The sequence below is a fragment of the Brassica oleracea genome, chromosome C3, assembly GCF_000695525.1.
Source record: "Brassica oleracea var. oleracea cultivar TO1000 chromosome C3, BOL, whole genome shotgun sequence".
NCBI lineage: Eukaryota > Viridiplantae > Streptophyta > Magnoliopsida > Brassicales > Brassicaceae > Brassica > Brassica oleracea.
In genome coordinates, this window is record NC_027750.1 from 38355189 (window position 1) to 38376525 (window position 21337).

The 21337-nt window shown below is 40.3% G+C and overlaps 2 protein-coding genes, 1 long non-coding RNA gene and 1 pseudogene across 3 annotated transcripts; 2 read left to right on the plus strand and 2 right to left on the minus strand.

The window, feature by feature from the left end:
- On the plus strand, window positions 1-918 carry LOC106333997. The gene is made up of 3 exons (XR_001268504.1): window positions 1-354; window positions 445-516; window positions 647-918. It is a non-coding gene; the product is annotated as an uncharacterized LOC106333997 (long non-coding RNA).
- A 530-nt stretch (window positions 919-1448) lies between these two features.
- LOC106334085 lies at window positions 1449-4665 on the minus strand (annotated as a pseudogene).
- Window positions 4666-13249: 8584 nt separating this feature from the next.
- LOC106330563 lies at window positions 13250-13594 on the minus strand. Its single transcript, XM_013769009.1, has one exon. It carries the CDS (start codon window positions 13592-13594, stop codon window positions 13250-13252), a length of 345 nt encoding a protein of 114 aa, XP_013624463.1.
- Window positions 13595-17869: 4275 nt separating this feature from the next.
- On the plus strand, window positions 17870-20804 carry LOC106330564. The gene is given in 4 exon segments (XM_013769010.1): window positions 17870-17989; window positions 18901-19108; window positions 19218-19294; window positions 19370-20804. Coding segments are annotated over 4 exon segments (744 nt in total). The 3' UTR covers window positions 19709-20804.
- Window positions 20805-21337: the final 533 nt, after the last annotated feature.

Sequence of the window (21337 nt, forward strand, 5' to 3'; positions counted from 1 at the left end):
TTTACACTTTGAAGTAATGCCTTGCGAGAATCAAGGTATATGTTTTATCGATCTACTTAACCCACCAGCAGAGCTTGAGAAGAGGAAGCACAAGCTCAAGCATCTTGTTCAATCTCCCAACTCATTCTTGCTTCCAACCGTGGTACCGTCATGGAGCTTGGTATCACTCCTATTGTCACTTCTGGTCTCGTGATGCAGCTCTTAGCTGGGTCTAAGATCATTGAGGTTGAAGAGGTGGGCAGATACTTCTTCATCTCATGAAGAACATCCTCCTAACATAGACAAACGCTCGCTTCAGGATCTGCTCTTCTTTCTCCATGTTCCTCGAACTGGAGGCAGGACTTATTTTCACTGGTGATGATCTCTCTCTCTTACCAAAAGTCTTTTTTTTTTATGAGTTAATTGAAAAAGATTTGTATTTGATTAATGCTTTGTTTTTGTTAGTTTCTTGAGGACGTTGTATGATAACGCTGAGGAATGTCCTCGTTCTTACGACAAGCTCCACTTCGATCCAAGGTATCATCTTACTCGATGGATTGCTAAGTTGACTTTTAGATAAACTTAGCACAGACATGAGATCAGTAAGATCAGTAGATAGTTCGAAACCTTTTCAACATTTTGGCTCATCAGTTACTAACATTTGTAGGAAGCAAAAGTGCAAGTTGTTGGCCACGCATGATGATTATAGTTTAATGTCTAAGCTTTCACTGCAAATCCACCCTTCAAGTCAGTTTCTTTATTATATTTTCATCACTCTCTGTCTATGAATATGAATGAATGTTTGATATTAACTTGGATTGTCTACATTGATGTTTTCATATGTTTGTTCTTTCTTCTTTTTCTCATGTTCTTCCTTAACATGTGTTTTTGTTATTTTTTTTGTAAGAACCCATAAATAAGAAACTCCCATTGGAACATTAATATGTTGGTGTCTCTTTACTAGGTCTCTTAATTAACATTTAATATTTAAAAATGATTAAGAGACCTAAAGTGGGTCTTTAGGATAATCATGCTCTAAGATGTAACTTTAACCTATCTAAATTATTGGATTCGGTTCAGTTAAAATGCGTCCTTTAATGGAACACGTACGATTGAAACCTTTTTCTTTTGTCAAGGGCTGTCTCTTCTTAGTTACATACTCTTTTATCACTTGAGATACAAGGGATCTAAGTTTTTTTATATTCTTATATATTCATGGATACGTTTTGGAGACAAAACAACATAAATTGTAGACTTACAGTAGATGCTCTGGTTATTTAAGGCGGTTGGTTGTTTGGTTAGCTCATACTAATCTTTGGGATTCTTGTTTTTAAGGCGGTTGGTTGCTTGGTTACTATTCTTTATAGATAAACTGTCTGAAGCTCAGAAAATATTAACTGAAATTTCCATTAAAACATTATCAAACCCTTCAATTTGTTTTTTTTTTTTAACTATCTCTCAGTCTCTTTCTAACTTTGTCCGGCAAGTTTGTTGTCGATAACTTCTTTGCTCCTAAGCCAGTCTGAGAACTTTTGAAGAGTGTTCTTGTCGGATCTATAATGCTTCTGCGTGAACTCAAGAAACATGGACCATGTAAAGTTAGGATACAGCCTTTGGCCGGACACTTCTAGTAGCTCCTTCGGTGGTTTCACCACTTTGTCCATTTGTGGACATAAGAAAAATGCTAATGACATCCCTTCCCTTTCTTTGTTCACCACTGCTCGGTGCAAGCAACTTCTGTATATTCCATTCGTCAACGCCTATAAAAGAAGATACAGACTTTCAATATTCTTCAAAGTTTCTTGCATGATAAGTTTCAGGAAAAATATTTCATATGTATACTACCTGGATAAATTTTTACTTGATGCTATGTCAACACAAAACCAATTTGTAATAACTCGATTAGTCCATATATTTATAAATTACTAGGAGTATACCATGGATACATTTTCGATGAAATGTAATGGTTCCACCATCCTAATAAAGCGACTCACATCTAAAACACGAGACAGTTTTTGTCTTGAGTCTCATGGGTAGTGGGTACAAAAACAATCATTCTCATCATTATGAGATTCTGAATCACGCTTATATATGAGTTTTGTATACACATACAAAATGTCAAAATCTTTGTCTCTTACGTAAAGAAAATGTTAACTTAAAAAAAAATGTTAACTTAATTACCATGAAGGTATCGCCGATGTTAACCACGAATCATTGAGGCTTGGGAGCAATGGATCTCCACTGGTTCTCCACGAAAACCTGAAGACCACCGACGTGGTCTTGATAAAGTATGGTTAGAGAAGTCGGGTCGGTGTGGGGTCCTGTCCCTAATGTATGGTTTGGCTGCTTGCATGGCGGATAGTAATTCAACCTAAGTATCGAATCGTTATCTCGGTAAAACTCTCTCATATAGCGTCTTTCGATCCCAAGACTCATTCCAAGAAACTCTATGATATTTAGCGAAAGAGTGTTCATCGCCTCTGAGTATTCATGAAACACAGTTCTGCATGAAACAATCACAAAATAAATATTATTAACTAGATTAGTCACATATATATCTATTCGTGGGATGTCAATATTAATGTCATGCAGATCAAACCGTGTCCAAATACCCCAATCCATAGTGCATTCAACTTTTTTTACGGATTGTATATATATGATAAACGAGAGAGCATAGATAAATATATTTTACACTACTCTTATCATTTAAATTATTTTCATATAGTATATCTAAACTATTAAAACTGAAGTACATTTTGTACTTAGCCCTGAGTTTTCCTCAATATTTACCATTCCATGCCACTGAAATTAAAACACAACCGTTTAACACATCTTAACCCATTAATTCGCTTTCTGTAAGTCAAGAGAGGATAAATGTTTGCTTAGCCCAATATTTCGCATGTTTGTTTTAGAGTAGCTTAATATGTTTTGGGCTTATTATACCTGCTAGCCCATACCATAATAACACTACAAGAAAACACACGCTTAACGACGAAATTTAACAAGGAAAAACAATCCTCGTAAATTTACGTCGAGTTTACGAGGAATTTACGTGAAAAACTAAAGTCATCGTTATTTCCTCGTAACGTAACGACAAAAGTGTTTCGTCGTAAAGTGGATGTAATTTTACGAGTATTTTACGAGGAAAAACTATTTCCTCGTAAATACGACGTAAACTTTGCGTGGTATTTACGAGGAAATAGTTTACGTGTATTTAGCGAGGAAATTTTTGAATCCACCAACTTTATAGGTGTTACACGTTTTTTTTGCCCACCTAATTAATTTTCGTCGACGGGGCGGGTGTGGGTCGGTCGATTTTGAATCGCGGGTACCCGCTAACCCGCAAAAAAATTCAAAAAATAATATATATTTTCATAAAAAATATATAAAATACTATAAAGTCAGAAAATAATATATAATTTAATTATTTTATTAGAAAAATAAGTATTATATAATTAAAATATAATTAAAATAATTATTTTATTAAAATTTATCTTCAGTTTGTATATATATGTCCAGATCTGGTCCGATACTGGGTTACTCGGACTTGACATCTCAGTATATTTGTTTTAAAAAACAATGAGGAAGAAGATTGTATTACATTTAAAATAAATAGATGTAGATACTAAAAATAAAAATAAAAATAATGTATGATACACTTGTATTCTTATTCAGTTTTTATATTGTCTTTTTTTTTATAACTGGAGATCTCGAACCACTCACTGACAAGACTACTAGTCCCATGAGAAAATCGATACTTATCATTTAAATTTTAAAACGTACATTGTCGCCAACCAATTTTAAAACAACGTGAGGAAAGGAAATTTGAACCACGATTTATCAATTTCTTGTATGAATTCTTTTAATCATCAAACTACCATAAGTTTTTTTTTTTTTTGGATAAAATATTTTCATATAAGTTAGTTAAAACATATATGATTTACTAGTTTATAAATAGTTCTAGATGGCTGATCAATACTTCTCTGTATTTGAACGATTAATGTTTAAGATTTATACATATTCTTATCTATCATTTACTAGTTTTGTTTAGTTTTATTTTTATTGGTATACAATTCATATTTTAAATTTATATTTTAGTTTTAAATCAAATTGAATTAAGTAAAATCTAAAACATCTTTTCCAAATACGGAAGGTGTATTATTACCCAAACTCTTCGTTCCCGTCTCCCATTGTCTTAGAAACGTAATCTTTAACTGTTTCCGTGCCGCTCCTGAGCTTCTCCTCAGCAGAGAATCTAAACGTCAACGTTTCCTTCCACGGAAGCTCCGAGTAGAATCTTCCGGCAAAGCTATCGGCGTAACCGGAGATCTCACCCCATTTCCTTTTGGCTTTCTGTTTCTCCGATGCCGGCAAGTCAAAAAACATTCCCATACACTTGTAGGCACGTGCTAATATCCCCTCCTGAACTCCATGGTTTGTGACGAGGAAGAAGCCGTGAAGCTTCACAGCTTCGGACACGAGCCTAAACACTTGAGAAGTCGCGACATGGTTGTCTTGTCCGGAGAGAAAACTGGAGATGTCGAGGATAGGGACTTGGAGCTCTTTGATGTCGGTGGAAGGTTTGTCTTCGTCGGACCATACGTATTCCGATGGTATGTTGCTTGGTTGGTTGTTTAAGACTCTTGCATCGAAGCCTGGATGGGGAAGATTTGTAATGGAGGACATACTGCGGTTTATTTATATGATTATGGTAGAAACTTTAGAAATTATATTTTATGCACTTTGAAAGCTTTTCTCTCGACACTTTGTTGAGATGGCATTTATAGGAGTCGCCATGAAGAGTAACATTAGGTCAAATCCGGAATTTTGTTTATTTTTAAGTTTTATTTGGAGTTCTTAAAAGAAACCACCTTTAAAGTTGTGTGTCTTGACATAAAAACGACGTATATGTATTCTGTTAAATATAATTTGTTTTCTACTGATAAAATATGAGATATTAACATATAGAGATACTTTAGTTTTGGATACTTGCACTTTTAGATACTTCCTGCTGGTAGTGTACTTTAGACTTGCTTTTTTATTTTGTTTAGACAAAATTGCCCTTGGTTGGAAAGAGATAGATAAGACCAAAAAGATACCAGTTTCGTTTGTTTCTTTTAAAACACAAGTCACGTTCTCAATTATTTATTAATAAATATTTTCCTTCTGTTCTCTCTCCTTCAGTTACATTCCTTTCTTATTTAACTCACCTTAAACACTTCATTTGGGATTCATGTGGTCAGAAAAGAGAGGATGCTAACCACATCCCACGACGTGTACCTCTTCATTATTCAACCAATATGTTGAGTGTTTTGCCAACCAAACTCATTATCAAATATCTGTGGATGTATGACAACTACCATAATACTCACGTCATGCTCACCAACCGGAACCCCTCTCCACTAAGGTAACAACCAAATAACATGTAACAACATAACATCCATACCACACCACACCACCTCTGACCCCAATTATCGTACTACCTGACCACGATGCCGCTACCGCTAACCAACAAACCCCAACACAGCTCACTGGTTCCACTCATCTAGTGACCACATAATTGATGTTGCTGACCACATGTTTCCTACCCTTGACCACACGATAAATGTTGACAGTACATATGAGATTGAATCGCTTCCTCTAAAACATGTATGCTGCAAAGATCCGTTCGGGTAGTTTGCAATTTGGCTGGGAAGCCTCGTCGGTAATTAGACAAGCAGAAAGGTGGAATGGATTTAGGGTTTACAATCGAAAAGGAGATAGAAAGATTGCATAAAGCTGAAACCTTTGATTCTTGAGCTGCGGCGGTGAGAAGGAAATTGACGAAATCTAGGGTTCCTAAGAAGACAGAGAAGAAAAAGCGGATGCAATTGGGTTACGGTGAGGTAAAAATAAAAAGAAATCTAAATTAAAAAAAAAGTAACTAAGGTAGTTGTAGTTTTGGGGTAATTTGGTCATTCTCCCCTAGTAAAGTACTGGACATGAAGAGAGTATGTCCAAGTGATATGAAGAAGGAAAAATTATGTCTACATGTAAAATTTTCATAAAATATTGTCATTTAAAATATAAATATTTTATTAGCCATACTAAAATAGACATATATCATATCAATAATAATATTAAACCGGTTAATCTAACTATTTCAACATCACAGTAGAAACAAACAGATTTAATTAAATAAAAACAAATCAATATCCATGTACCGAAAATAGAGTTACTGTTTTATAACAGTTTTTGCCTTTAATTTCTTAAACAGTCTTTGCCTTTTATTAACGATTTAAAGTTATGTTTTTGGTTCCGTTACATCATTTTGTCCCCTATTAATTTACTCTTATTCAACTCTGCGACTAACATCACCACTATTATATGAGATAACATAATTTGCTTGATATTACATCACACCTAGTGACTTCATGTGTACAATATTTAACTCATATTAAATACATTTTATCTCATAACTCTCAGTGTAGTGTAGTTATATCCCTTGCTTTTGCATAAACATATTGTACGGATCTTTGATCGATTTGTGTTAAACCTCACTTACTCTCTTGTGCGAATCACGTGTGTATGAACAAGTAAAGACACAAATAAATTGTTTATCCGGTATTCAACTCACTCTTCGATGTGAAAAACTACTATACTCACATAATCTAGGATGGACCAGCAACTTTCACTAAAATCTCAGTTCAAACTCGAGCTCACTCGTGTACAATGGTTTGTTCTTTTATTCTCAATACAATCTCTCTCACTTTTTCTCTCAAGACTCAGAAGAAGATAACTTAGGATCTAACAACCCATACTCCGTCGTTTTAATGATCATGTATGCATGTGTATTCCCGATTCAATTAGCAATCACCTAAACCAGCCTCTGATTTTCTTGGATATATTGTACCATCATATAATCTTGATTAAGAATATATTCAATTCTCCCCTTTGTCCTTCATCAGCTTTTTGACCTTAGTTCCTTCAAACTTTAAAAACCCGAGTAACGCTCACTCTTTCTTTACAATCCTTTGAGAATACTCCCCAAGCTTCATATCTCATATCCTTCAAAGAAAAGCTTCTTTTTTGAAAAGCTTCTTTGCTTCTTCTCTTAAAGCCTATACCCGAATCAATTTCTTTTGACTTGCCAATTTGTAAGACAATATATCTACTGAATTATAAGGAGTCACAATCTTCACTACATTCACCCAACCTTCACTTATCAAGTCTCTTACGAAATGATACTTGACCTGAACATGTTTTGTTCTCCCGTGAAACACTGCATTCTTTGCTAAAGCAATGACGCCATGTGAGTCACAATACACACTAAATGCTTCTTGATCAAAACCCAACTCATTCATCAAGCCTCTTAATCATACTGCCTCCTTAGCTGCCTCTGACAAAGCAATATACTCTGACTATGTTGAAGATAATGGTACTACATCATGCATGCTTGATCTCCAGCTAACAAAATTTCCTCCAAGCATGAAAACAATACCTGTCGTAGACCACCTCTTATCCATGTCCAATCATAGTTTGCATCAACATAACCTTTAACCACAAAGAGTCCTTCTTTTCTGTAGCAAAGCTTAGTATCCAAAGTGATGCAACCAGGGTCTAACTAGAAGCTAACTTGGAAGAGGAAGGACATAGTTAGTGGATGCAACCCCGTGGATGTAACCATGTGGATGGAACCCGTGGATGCATCTCTGTGGATGCCACACCTGTGGATAAACCTGAGTGGATGCAATAATCAAGTGACTATGAAGCTGACTTGGAGCTAAATGGACTTGGTGATACTCAAACTCGTACCCAAACTGAAGATGGACCAGACATGACTTCCTCAGCCCAAAAGGACCCATTCTCTTTCTCTAATGGGCCTATTACGAGATCTCAGACCAGGAATTTGAAGAATGCAATTGTTTGTTTGGTTTATCCTAAACTAAAGCCAAATGAAGATGAAGATCAAGTCAAGTAACCAACTCAACTCTTCAATCTTTCAGTCTATGGACTTATTTAGTTTTTCTAAGTATTTTCTTATTTTTGCAATTTAGGACTTTTCACCTTCCCTTTGGACTTTTCGATTTCTTCTTCTCTACTTAAGCACTCTTTTGTTTCAGAAACAAAACAATTACCTTTTTAATCAAAAACTTTTCTTTGAAACTTTTGATTCCTTTGTATCACAAGAACGGTATTTGTTGAAAGTATTGGACAATTTTGGGATGGATCAAACGAATTAAGTTGGTATTCCAATGGAGATTCATTTCAAATTAAAAATGGCTACAAACAAAGGAGACTGAGGAACATGTAGAGGAGATGGAGTTAATTCATATAGAAGAGAAGACGGAAGTGTGATGTATGTAATGATAGGAATGAGACCAGATTTGACATTTGCAGTAGGGCTTGTGTGTAGGTACATGAGTAACCTTATCAAGGAGCACTAGTCAGCTGTAAGGTGGATACTTAGATATATCAGAGCTTCCTTGTGATGAATCTCTTATGAAGAGATCATTTGTCCCTGATTTTGAAGGATGATCTGATGGTTTGAAAGAGAATGGATCGGTTTCGAACTGATGGTGGTGGAATCTTGATAGATGGTTTTCAGTGAGGATCTATGAACTGGTCAACACTTGTGTAGATGCGCCAGTGATCGTGAGAGACGTTTCTACAAACAATGATCAAGGGAAAAGTGCTTTGCAGAGAATTAACTCCTAAGCAATTGATGTTTAGTGATGAACAAACGATTGACAGATTTAAAAGAGTTTTTTTGATTAAAAGGGGAATGATTTTATTCATGGCTATTTAGGTCTTTTTATAGTCTTACAAGTTGTAGAAACCAAAAAACTTAGGTAAAAACAACACACCGAAAATTGCAAGTAAAGACTTGACTGAATTAATATTTTACTGATACGTGGACTATCCTTTGGCCTCCCACGGTCTTGGTTTATTCTAGAGCTATCTTGGTCTTTACTTGATTGTTGCATCCATTCAGGTTTATCCACAAGTGCGGCATCCACTGAGATGTATTCACGGGGTTCTGCATCCAAAGAATTGCATCCACGGGGTTGCATCCAGTCACTATTCCTCTTCTTCCAAGTTAGCTTATGGTTCTATCAGCCAGATGAAGATATATGCTCACTGCAGCACATCTACAACTCGACTAAATGGCTCAGGCCACGGTTTCCAGCTCATCAGTAGGGTCCCTCCATGCTCACTGTAGCACCTCGACACATCATGCTCACTGTAGCATATTGACATGTCTACCATCTGTTCCGACCATGTGCCCTCTAGAACAGATGACTCTTACCAACTACTGAGCTACGTGCTCCCAAGGCTACATGCCCATTAGGCCATGTTCCCACTACAGCCCCATGCTCCCAAGGCTACGTGCCCATTAGGCCATGTGCCTGCTAGAGCCCCGTGCTCCCAAGGCTACGTGCCCATTAGGCCATGCGCCCACTAGAAACTCGTGCTCCCAAGGCTACGTGTCCATTAGGCCATGTGCCCACTAGAGCCCCGTGCTCCCAAGGCTACGTGCCCATTAGGCCATGTGCCCACTAGAGCCCCGTGCTCCCAAGGCTACGTGCCCATTAGGCCATGTAGGCCATGTGCCCACTTGAGCCCCGTGCTCCCAAGGCTACGTGCCCATAAGACCGTGTGCCCACTAGAGACTCGTGCCCATTAGGCCATGTGCCCACTAGAGCCCCGTGCTCCCAAGGCTACGTGCCCATTAGGCCATGTGCCCACTAGAGCCCCGTGCTCCCAAGGCTACGTGCCCATTAGGCCATGTGCCCACTAGAGCCCCGTGCTCCCAAGGCTACGTGCCCATTAGGCCATGTGCCCACTAGAGCCCCGTGCTCCCAAGGCTACGTGCCCATTAGGCCATGTGCCCACTAGAGCCCCGTGCTCCCGTGCCCATTAGGCCATGTGCCCACTTGAGCCCCGTGCTCCCAAGGCTACGTGCCCATTAGGCCATGCGCCCACTAGAAACTCGTGCTCCCAAGGCTACGTGTCCATTAGACCATGTGCCCACTAGAGTCCCGTGCTCCCAAGGCTACGTGCCCATTAGGCCATGTGCCCACTAGAGCCCCGTGCTCCCAAGGCTACGTGCCCATTAGGCCATGTGCCCACTAGAGCCCCGTGCTCCCAAGGCTACGTGCCCATTAGGCCATGTGCCCACTAAAGCCCCGTGCTCCCTAGGCCACATGCCTCCATCAGGCTACGTGCCTCCATCAGGCTCCGCGCCCATCTAGTCTCCGTGCCTCCATATACATGAACTACGAACGGTTTGATCCCTCACTGAAGGGTACGTAGGCAATCCCCACTGAAGGATGCAGCTATAAATCCATATACATGAACTACGAAAGGCTTGATCCTTCACTGAAGGGTATGTAGGCAATCCCCACTGAAGGATGCAGCTATAAATCCATATACATGAACTACGAAAGGCTTGATCCTTCACTGAAGGGTATGTAGGCAATCCCCACTGAAGGATGCAGCTATAAACCCAAACACCTTCCACGGTTCCACACCTGGATGCTCAGGGACCGCCCCTAATGGTCGGAACCATCAACTACAGATCAGGAGACACCCAAGGACCGACCCTGGTAGTCGGAACCATCGATCATAGATCAAGAAGACCCTGGGATCTTCACTATCGGTAAGCGGCCCCCGCCCAACGACCAAAATCCCCTGCTGCTACTAAGCCACCGACGACATATACTGGCCCATACCCATATGGCAGTATCCTAAGAGCAGGATCTTCTGGTTTATCAACTATCGAAGCAGGAGAATACACTCAACGACATGTCTCCTTCCTCCTATCATTCCGTAGAGCTGAGCACGGATCGCTTGTACACAAAAATCCCCTAACACTTCGGGCTTTTATGTTTCGGGCTTCCCATCTCTCTCCGGGGAGCTCGCCATCTTTTATGTAGTTAAATATTGGGACTCTCCAGTCTGGTCTGGCCTCAAGTTCTTTTCGGAAAGCTTCGTGTGCTTCGCTGTTAGTTTCATGAACGGCCTCTTAGTCCTGAGGTTGCGGTCCTCCTAGTCCTGACGAGTTGCTCGCTAGAGGGAGGTCGATCGTCGAGCTCGCTGTTGGTTTCGTCGTCGAGATTCTGGTTTGCTCTCTAGGCTTTGCTTCGTGTCATGATTGCGCCGATGCGAGGAGGATTTTCCCTTTGAAGGTCGGTTAATTTGCATGGAAGGTCTATGATGGGCTTCTCTATTCCTTTTACTGGTATTACTCTCCTTATTGTCGACTTGGAAGTCGAAGCTAGCGCGGTTAGAGCGTAGGCCGACGTGTTATCTCCTCTTGGGATTATCGTGAGCTCGAATTTATCGAGCTGCAGAGCGATCTCTCGTAGAATTGCAAGATATGCCTCCATTCTTTCGTTTTTTGCTTCATATTCTCCATGGAATTGGCTCGTGACTAACTGCGAGTCGCTGAAGGCGCTAATTTCTCGGGCGCCGACGCTTCGTGCGAGTCGTAAACCGGCGATCAGGGATTCGTATTCGGCTTCGTTGTTTGATGCACTGAATCCCAGGCAAAATGATTGTTCGATCATTTCTCCTGTCAGGGATTCAAGTTGTATTCCGATCCTAGATCCTTGTCTCGACGAGGCCCCATCAACGTGTAATTTCCATGTTTAGGTATTCGATCTCGCGTTAACCTCCTTCAGGACGAGTTCGATGAAGAAATCAGCTAGTACCTGTGCTTTCGAGCTCGTTCGTGGTTTGTACTCAATGTCGTATTCGTTGAGCTCGAATGCCCATTTTGTCAATCTTCCAGATTGGCTTGGACTGTGGAGTACTGTTCGTAGGGGTTGCGATGTTATAACTGTGATCGAATGCGACTGGAAGTAGGGTCTTAATTTTCGAGCCGCGGTTACCACTGCTAGCGCTAGCCTTTCCATTACGGGTTATCTAGTTTCGGCGTCGACCAATGATCTACTTACATAGTATATCGGTCTTTGTTCTCTACTTTCTTTGCGGATTAGCACTCCGCTTACTGCATGTTTTGAAGTTGCGACGTATAAAAAGAGGGTCTCTCCTATGATCGGTTTTGATAGTACAGGCAGCTCGCTGATATATGCCTTAAGTTCTTTTAGGGCGGAGTCGCATTCGGTGTTCCATTCGAACTTCTTATTTTCTTTCAATAGCTTGTAGAAACGAAGGCATCTGTCGGTTGACCAGGAGATGAAACGATTTAATGCAGCTATTTTACTGGTGAGGCGTTGTACCTCTCGGATCGACCTCGGAGGTAGGGTATCGATGAGCACCGCGATCTGTTTCGGGTTAGCTTCGATTCCCCTTTTAGTCATGAGGTATCCGAGGAACTCTCCGGAGGCTACTACGAAAGTGCATTTTCTAGGGTTTAGTTTTATTCCGAACTTGTAGAGAATGTTAAAGCACTCCTGGAGCTGGAGAACGTGGTCGCTGGCTCTTGATGACTTTACTAGCATGTCATCTATGTAAACTTCCATCGTTCTTCCGAGTTGCGTGGAGAACATCTTATTTACTAATGTTTGGTAAGTGGCTCCGGCGTTCTTTAATCCGAATGGCATCACTTTGTAGCAGTAGGTGCCCCGCTCGGTGATGAAGCTCGTTTTTTCTTGGTCGTCGGGGTTCATAAGGATCTGATTATAGCCGGAAAATGCATCCATGAAGGAAAGTAGTTCGTGTCCAGCTGTGGCTTCTACCAGCCGGTCGATGTGTGGTAATGGGAAGCTATCTTTTGGGCATGCTTTGTTGAGATCGGTGAAATCGATGCACACTCTCCATTTTCCATTTTTCTTTTTTACTATGACTGGATTTGCGAGCCAGTCAGGGTATTGGACTTCGCCAATGGAACCAATTTTTAGGAGCTTGTCTACTTCGTCGTTTACAGCCTTGGCTCGTTCGGGTCCTAGCTTTCTTCGTTTATGTTTGACAGGCTTTAACGTAGGGTCGATGTTTAGGTCGTGGGAGGTGATACTGATGTCGATTCCGGGCATGTCTGTTGCGAACCATGCGAATGTTTTGATATTTTGCTTGAGGAAAGACAAAAGATCGTACCTGACTTCAGGAGGGAGATCGTTTCCGATGTTGACGCCTTTTTCTAGGGAGCTTTCTTCCAGAGCGACGATGCTCGATAGGTCTCTGGCGGGGTCTTTTACCGTGAGATCACGGACGAGTGAGACGTTTTCTCCTCGCAGGGGCATCCTTTGGAATCAGGTCATAGAGCAGGCTCGAAATTGTTTATGGCTCTTGCGTATGGTTTTTTCGCTGGTCGGTGATAAAAACTTCAAGCATTGGTGGTAAACCGAAGGGATCGCTTCATCTGGTGTAGCCGGGGACGTCCTACGATGGCGTCGAAGGGCATGAAATGATCGACTACGGTGAACCGGGTCTCCAGTTCGACGTCGTATGTTTTGGTGGTTAGTGGCACGATCCCGAGTGTCCGGACCGACTTTCCTTTGAAACTATTGAGGTGAGTTGTTTCATGATCGATTACTAGGGTCGGTTGGCTAATCGATCGCAGTGTCTTTTGTGAAACGACGTTGACGGCGCTTCCGGTGTCGACGAGGACCTTCGAGAAGATGGTACTCGCAAGCTCCAACGTGATGACTAGAGCATCGTCGTGGGGCATGTCGAGCTTAGCGATTTCGTGTTCGTGGAAATTTATAGTCTTGACTTTGCATATTATCTCTTAGGACGGCGTGACGCCCGACTCGTTAGTTGCTTGTCGCGAGGTATCAGATCGTTTGTCACCAGAGAGACAATCTTATCTTTGGAGAGAGATGCTTTGATCCTTCGTGTCGTGGACGATTTTTTACGACTTCGGTTTTCCCGATCTAGAGAGGTCGAGATTGATCGATTTGATGCAGTCGGATCGTGCGTGATTAGGATCCATTGTCGCGCTTAGGAAACTTAGATCGGTTTCTTAGCAAAGACGTTTTTCGTTTATCTTCCACACAGTCGGCGCCAAAATGTAGATCCTAAAATCTACACTAAGTATTTGATAGTGATTGGGAGTTTAATCTAGGGAAGATAAATGATGTAGGCAATGATATCTTTAGAACACAACAATGTAATCAGTTTCCAGTAGGCAAAAATAGACTTTTATTGATGAATAAGATCGAATACAATAAGTTGAACAAGATCGTATGTTACAAACAAGATCGTTAAGAGAAAGGATCTAAAGATGGATGAAAAGAAGTTCGAAGTATGGGTGTAGCTCTCTCTAGGGTTTTCAACGTGTCTTCTTCCTTATGCATTGATCCCTTCTTATAACGGGCTGCTCCCGTGATGCTCGCAACCGTTCCGCGATCTCCATTTTCTTGGATCGATCTTCTTCCTGCTTCGTCGAAGTTGGATTTCTTTCGTGGTCGCGTAGTCCAAGCCATTCGGACCCAATTACTTAGCTGGCCAATATTGTGTCCAACAGGTATGTATTGTGTCTTCAATGGATGTCAAGAATTGTCTTTGAAGAGTCAGAGCTGAACTTGTTTCATAGGAGATTTTTAAAAGAAACACACCAAAATCTCTTGAAAAATATGTGCTAGCACAGAACGTTTGCGCAAGAACCATACTGAAACATTTTAGGAAATTTCACAGGAAAAAGTATAATACATACGTTCACACTTTGGCATATAGATCAAACATCAACAGAGTTTGGAAAATAGTTTAAAGATTTGAAAAATGTTTAAAAGAAACTCTATGATCTTCATAATACTTATGAGTTAGAATTCAGTAGGAAAAATGAAGAACAAATTCTTCCCTCTTTTAGAAAAGGGAAAATTGTGAAACCATACTATAAACAAATATAAATATTAAAAGAAATTTTTTCTTAAATGAGTAATTCAATTTCCACAATGTTTCATGGGTAATTTTGTACAGAGGTGCTAAAACTTGAAATAATTTTTGGTTTCTTATTGTCTATTTGCTATTTGTATATTGATATTAGAAAGTAAATCCTTGGTTGAAATATCAAATCTCTATAATTTCATTTCCAGTGTACACATGACATATAAGAATCACATATTTGAAATTAGATTATAATGATGGCTCAAGAGGTGACTCAAACCAAACTCTCGCAAGGCCATCAAAATCACTGACGTAACAATTTTTTTTTAATGTCTTTCATATTTTACATTGAGGACATAATAAAGAAAGAAGACTTGCAAAATGTGTTAAATCGTGCCTCCTCAAGATCCTGCCCTGCAATTTTGTTTTAGTGGATTGAGAACCTTCAATCTACCAAACAAAAGAAACACAACATTTCGAAATCTCAGTTTCATTAAAGATTATTCTCAAGAACACACAAAGGTTACAAAACATATATGCAGAGCTATGAACAAACATGAGAAAATCAGTTCAAATAAACTCAAATAAACTTCATGAGGCTCTAAATTCATCAGATCCTCAACATTCTTCACAACTTTTTAAGAAAAATTCCTCTCTAATCTTCTTATACAAAACACCTTTCCTCGACTCTATGGCCTAAATAATGTCTGAATAACAGAATTGAACCATTGGTTCTTGTTCCAAGAACTTATGATTTGAATTTTCTAATCACAGCAGAGGAATAAATACATACAGTAATTACAGTAAATATCTTGTTCAGTCAGTGATTTTTTAGTATACTTACTTTTGCGATGTCATATTGCTGAGAACAACATCCAGAACTTGGATGGTTTCGTATGGAGCATATTGAAGAACACAACACAAGCAATGCCACTTCGACCAGATGGGCATCCTGGGAGATATGGCCATATCCAGACTGCAGAGGTCGATTGATACTTGGAATGATATTTTTCTGCAAAAGATGAAGACAGAGAAGAAGTAAAAACCATCCCTCAAGAAATGAGTAGATGAGACCAAATTCTTAAATCAGCAAAAAATAGAAAAATTGCAAAGAGAGATTCTTGTAGGAGTCTCAGTATTTGATTGTTATGTATTCTTATGCAAGGAAGGAAAACCATTTGTGACAACTGACAATTATCATATTCCCCATAAAATTTATATGCAGTGTTTTGACCCTATTTGAAATCTAAAAGCGTCGTACATGATAATATCTCAAAAAGAAATCTTAGTGAAGACAAGGATGTGCAAAGCCAAAATGTCTGACCTGAGATACATAAGCCTAGGTTGCGTCTCATTTCTTGTAGCAGTTGAATATGGAAGGTAGGAATGAGCATCAACCTCATGGTATCCAAATCCTCTAACTGAATTTGTTCTTTTGAATCTGTTCCTTGCAGCATTCCCCTCGACGTTATCTTCTCCACAAACTGTTCAGTCTCTCTAATTCGAATGAATGAATCTCACCAACGATCCCCTCTACTTGTGCCTGATAGGCATATCAAAGGTTTCTGTTAAGAATCAGTCTAAAAGGAAAAAAATGTAGATTGATATTAGCTTGAGATTGACCTGCTTTGCAGCTAATTGATCGGTAAGAGTATGGAGTTGTTTATCCAGATAACACGCGAATGAAATTTTTTCAGGCTATCAAACTTTCTAACGGAACCAAAAAAAAAAGAAGACATATCTGTACAGGGTTCTTACTGAAAATAAGCTATCTAACATAATTTTTTTTGGCTTTTTCAACAACAAATCAGATTGAAGTTTTGCGAGTCAGAACATGAAGAAAGTTGATGAAGAGAAGTAAGGCTGCTTCAGTGCTCTTTCTTGTATAACTCCTGAACCTTCTCTTCCATTAATCTCTAAAGAATCAAATTAACTTACACGAAAATAACCAATTCGTTCTTTTTTCTCTCCAATTTCTGTAGCATAACAAACTTCATGGCCTCCTTTTGCTCTCCAGCTTCACCAGAGCTCGTGGAATGCCTTTTATTTAGAGAAGCTTGTGCTCAGTTTTCAAGATTTCCTCAATATCTTCTAGCTCCTGCAAAGTGGTAACAAGAATCCAAAATATAAAAGAACAACCTTTTCATAGCAAAACAAGATCCCAGACAAGAGAACAAAATAAACAAAATCTATCTCGAAGACCAGTTTTTCTCCGCATTTCAAAGAACCGGTATTGATTGTGACGGCAAAGTCATCGAGAGTAGACGATAAACGTGGAGAAGGAGAGGAACCTACGAATAGCCGATCGCTGACCGACTTAATAGCCTCTGCTTTCTCAGAGGTTATCTACTTCTTCTTCTACTCGGCTCTGTCGCAGACTGTGATCGAAACATTTCTTCAAACGAAGGCCTCTCAAAATCATGCATTCCAGTTTTCACAAGAATTTCTTGGTGACCAAGTAAAACATGAGTAAAGCTCCTTTGATGGAGACAATGAGGCGAAGACAGTAAAATCTAAAATATTTTTATTCAAAAACGACTGAAAGAAAACTCTGAGAAAATATTCCATATATTGATTGTTATACATAAAAGGTAAGAAGAAAAATGATTCCAGTTTCAAACGAATCTATTAGGTAGGAGAAAACAAAAGAGAACAAACACACGCACACACACCCCTCTAAGGTACATTATGATATTTCTAAATCAAACGAAAGCATATTCACAAAAAAGTCCGAAGCTTGAAATCCCTAGTTGGAAGTTGCACAGCGAAAGGCAGTATGACACGATCCTTAGAGTTATATAGTTGCTTATTGTGGGGACCTTCCAGTCTCGTTCCTCTAATTGATCGCGATTGTTACCGACGTTGGATCTTTTTCGACCAGATTACTAGTGAACAGGTAACTGTAATGACGCGAAGAAAGCACATTCTTTCTAGCATGTGATGTCTTCGGTATTGGCATCTTTCCCGGGAAAACAAAAGCAACCTCTTCTATCTATTAACGACTACTTGGGAATCGCTAGCTCTCATACGCTGTTCGTTCGTACGCCCTGCTCGATCTACACCTAGGGAAGTGAAAGGAGCAAGTTCTTGCTTGGCATGTTACTTCTACGGCAATCCCATGTCTTCAGGCAAGGTAGCGTTACCTATCCCAGGTTGTGAACTGGCTCCGATCAGTGCCTATCCTCCAATCAAGGGTCGAATATGCTGCCGTTCGTCAAGAAGTCAACTCCTCGGATGGGTAAAGAAGCCTATCTTATCCCGAAACCGGAGATACTGGAGTATTCAAAGCCAGCTTGTCTGCCGGGCAACATTCTGGCCTTCTTCTTTGCTCTTCAATCGATGCCTAACTCAAGCTTGTCCATAGAACTTGCTCCGCTAAGCGACTAGCTGCCTTTCTTTCCTAAGTCCGTAGCTCAAGTTTACTTTAGCTAGCGCTACCTTTAGCAAGCAAGTGAGTTACAAACTCTTTATCCTGATATATCCCTTCGGTCCGAAAAGTCTTTGTTTTCGTTTCTTATTATCTGACTCCCGTTTGTTTGTTTAACTCAACACCAGCACCTGGAGGAACCCCTTACTTGTCTGGAAGTACAAGAAGGTTGGTAGCTTTGTTAGGACTTAGGTGTTTTAAAGACAATAAGAAAGATTATTAGTTCTATATACATAACTCGAGGTTACGAGCTCTGCTTACTTAGCCGCTCACTCGAACTGTAGTTCTCGTTCCTCGATCCGCTTCTTTTAACAAGATAGGACAAGAAAACGAGAACTACAGTTCGAGTGAGCGGCTAAGTAAGCAGAGCTCGTAACCTCGAGTTATGTATATAGAACTAATAATCTTTCTTATTGTCTTTAAAACACCTAAGTCCTAACAAAGCTACCAACCTTCTTGTACTTCCAGACAAGTAAGGGGTTCCTCCAGGTGCTGGTGTTGAGTTAAACAAACAAACGGGAGTCAGATAATAAGAAACGAAAACAAAGACTTTTCGGACCGAAGGGATATAATAATCTCAGCTTGTTTGTTTATACTCCGTGTTTAGTCCGAATATATCCCAGCAACAAAAATTGGTACAGAATGGACTTACCTTTGCTTCTGAGAAGAAAGGCCACTACCCCCTGGGCTTTCTTCTGACTTTTCTTCTTGCTGCTCTTAAGGTCTTGAGAAGAACCTTCTTTATTTTTGATGAGAAGGCAAATTTTGAGCTTTCTCGGCTTAACGACTCTTTCTTCGTACGACTCTTTCTTCGAACCATTTGGTATGTATTGCCCCATAACTATAGATCAGATCCACCAGCCGAGAAACTCAATTCCGCACTGCTGCTGAGTCGTCGGACTTATCCACCAAGGGATTCGTGGAATTTCTGTGAATTGCGTTGGGGGAAATCTACCAAATCTAGGCAGATAGATAGACTCCTTTTCCGCTGCTATGGGAGAGCAAGAAAGAAAATCAAATTCTTGTTTTTTTTAATTAGCGCCTCCTTTTGGGTATGCCGATACTAAGAGTCCTCTCACTACCAACCAGCAGACATCATCTGGCTGGGTCTTGCCGGTATCAACAACGAGAAAAAAACAACCAAATGAAAACAGCGACTAACTATGACTCTTGGCCCAGACAACGTCCTAGGCGTAAGGTAGATCGGAGCAAGAGGGAACGCCTAGACGACGTTTTTATTCCTAGGCTACTGTAAGTAGATCGAGAGGTCGTTCTGCCCCTTGTCCCCGAAGATGGGTGATATGTTCTCAAAAAATGTTGCTTCAATCTGACCTAGCTGGCGAGCGATCCCAGTTCGCAGCAGAGAACAAGACAGCAAGCGAGCGTACCTTTGTTCACTTCTTCTCCACCAAGCACGGAAGTTTAAGGATAACTGTAGGTCGGTGGCTACCTAAGGAAACTCCGATTCGATCCGCCCCCCGGCTGGGAGGCATTTACCTCATCCCGATCACAAGGAGAGGTTCACCATGATGGGGGTACTTCTAATTTTCCTTTCTGGAAAGAATGAAATGCATAGGGGACCATCCTTTTGTTGCGGCATGCTCCTCAGATTTACGGATTCGCAGGGGGCGGAACGACCTACTTAGTTGACTGACAATGACAAAGGCTTGCGAAACTAAGTAGGGCCTTTTTAATTGAATCTTTAGTAGTCTATCAGTGGTGCGAAGAGAAACATATCTTTTTATGACTTCTACTTATCTATCCCGGCCCGGAAAAGTGAGCGACCAGGTTTATAAAGACTGGTTCGAAAGGCGCGTCTAGCCCTCTTGATGAATGAAAGAAAGGGTTTCTGAGCCCTAGCCCTGTAAGCCCACACCTGTGTAGAGTAGATCGTTCAACACATGCGGCACAAACCAAATTTTGACCTATTGGTCCTAGTCTCATAGGCGACCGAACGGCCGCTCCCTAATTACTAGACCGACCCGCTATAATAATTCCATAAACACCTAGCGAAGATATGGCAAACAAATAAAGTAGCCCTATGTTCGGATCTGACAATACCATACCATAATCAAAAGGTACAACGGCCCGAGCGACCAGACTTAACATAAATGTAGCCACTGGAGCCATTCTAAAAAGGAAAAAATTAGCACTACTTGGTGAAATAGGTTCTTTTAGAATCAATTTCGAACCATCTGCTAGAGGTTGTAACAATCCGAACGATCCCACTACATCAGGACCCTTTCTACGTTGCACAAAAGCCATTACTTTACGTTCAGCTAGCACTAAAAAGGCTACTCCTAGTAGAAGTGGTAGAATTATTCCAAGTATTTCAGCTGGAACAGCTATGTACGTTTTCGATTTTTTATTTACTCATGATCTGGCCTGGTCGACCCAATCATGATATTGAAGGATGGGACCTTTTCTTGAAAAACTCCCGATACCGAGAAGAGTTGAAGATGGTGCAACATTGAATCCTCTTACCTTACTTCGAATGGAATCTTAGCCCGCCTCACTTGCTTTCTTTACTGCATAAGGGCATAAACAAAGTCAAGGGATTGATGAAATTACTCGACTAAAAGGAGAGGTCCAACGTAATTGATTACTCGAATGAAAGGAGAGGAGCGGAGGGATCAAAAATTTGTTGGAAGAAATTCATTGTCCAAAGTGTCCGAAGAGGGATAAGAGTAGGTTTCAGCATTTTCGGAGAGTCCAGAGGGTTCAGTGCTCGGAGATGACAAGAAAGGGTTCTCAGTATTGAGGGCGGGGTATAAGGGAAGTTTCCGGAGAGCTGGGAGTTGGCGAGGGGATATAGTCAGGTGGCAAGTAGTTACCAAATGAATCTAGTTTTTCAGATAGCCTCCAATATTTACTATATTGATTGCGCCTCTCTATATGTATATGAGGGGTAGCCCCCATGTAAATGTAAAAAAAATTGAGAATGACGCATGGAAGATGCACAATAATACCCACGTGATGAGTTGTTTGTGATGCGGAGCAAAACTCGAGTTCTAACGCTGTCAAATTTGAAATGACGGAGGAACCCCTATTCGATAAAGAAGGGAACGGTGCAAATAAAGCTATTTCGAGTCCTCTATCAACAACCAACCAAACCACCCGCTTGTCGGGCTTAAAGCGGAACTGAGCTTCTCTCTAACA

What these genes read in the sequence shown, in the direction of transcription:
- LOC106330563 (XM_013769009.1), bottom strand. Translation starts at nt 13,594, where the DNA reads ATGCCCCACGACGATGCTCTAGTCATCACGTTGGAGCTTGCGAGTACC.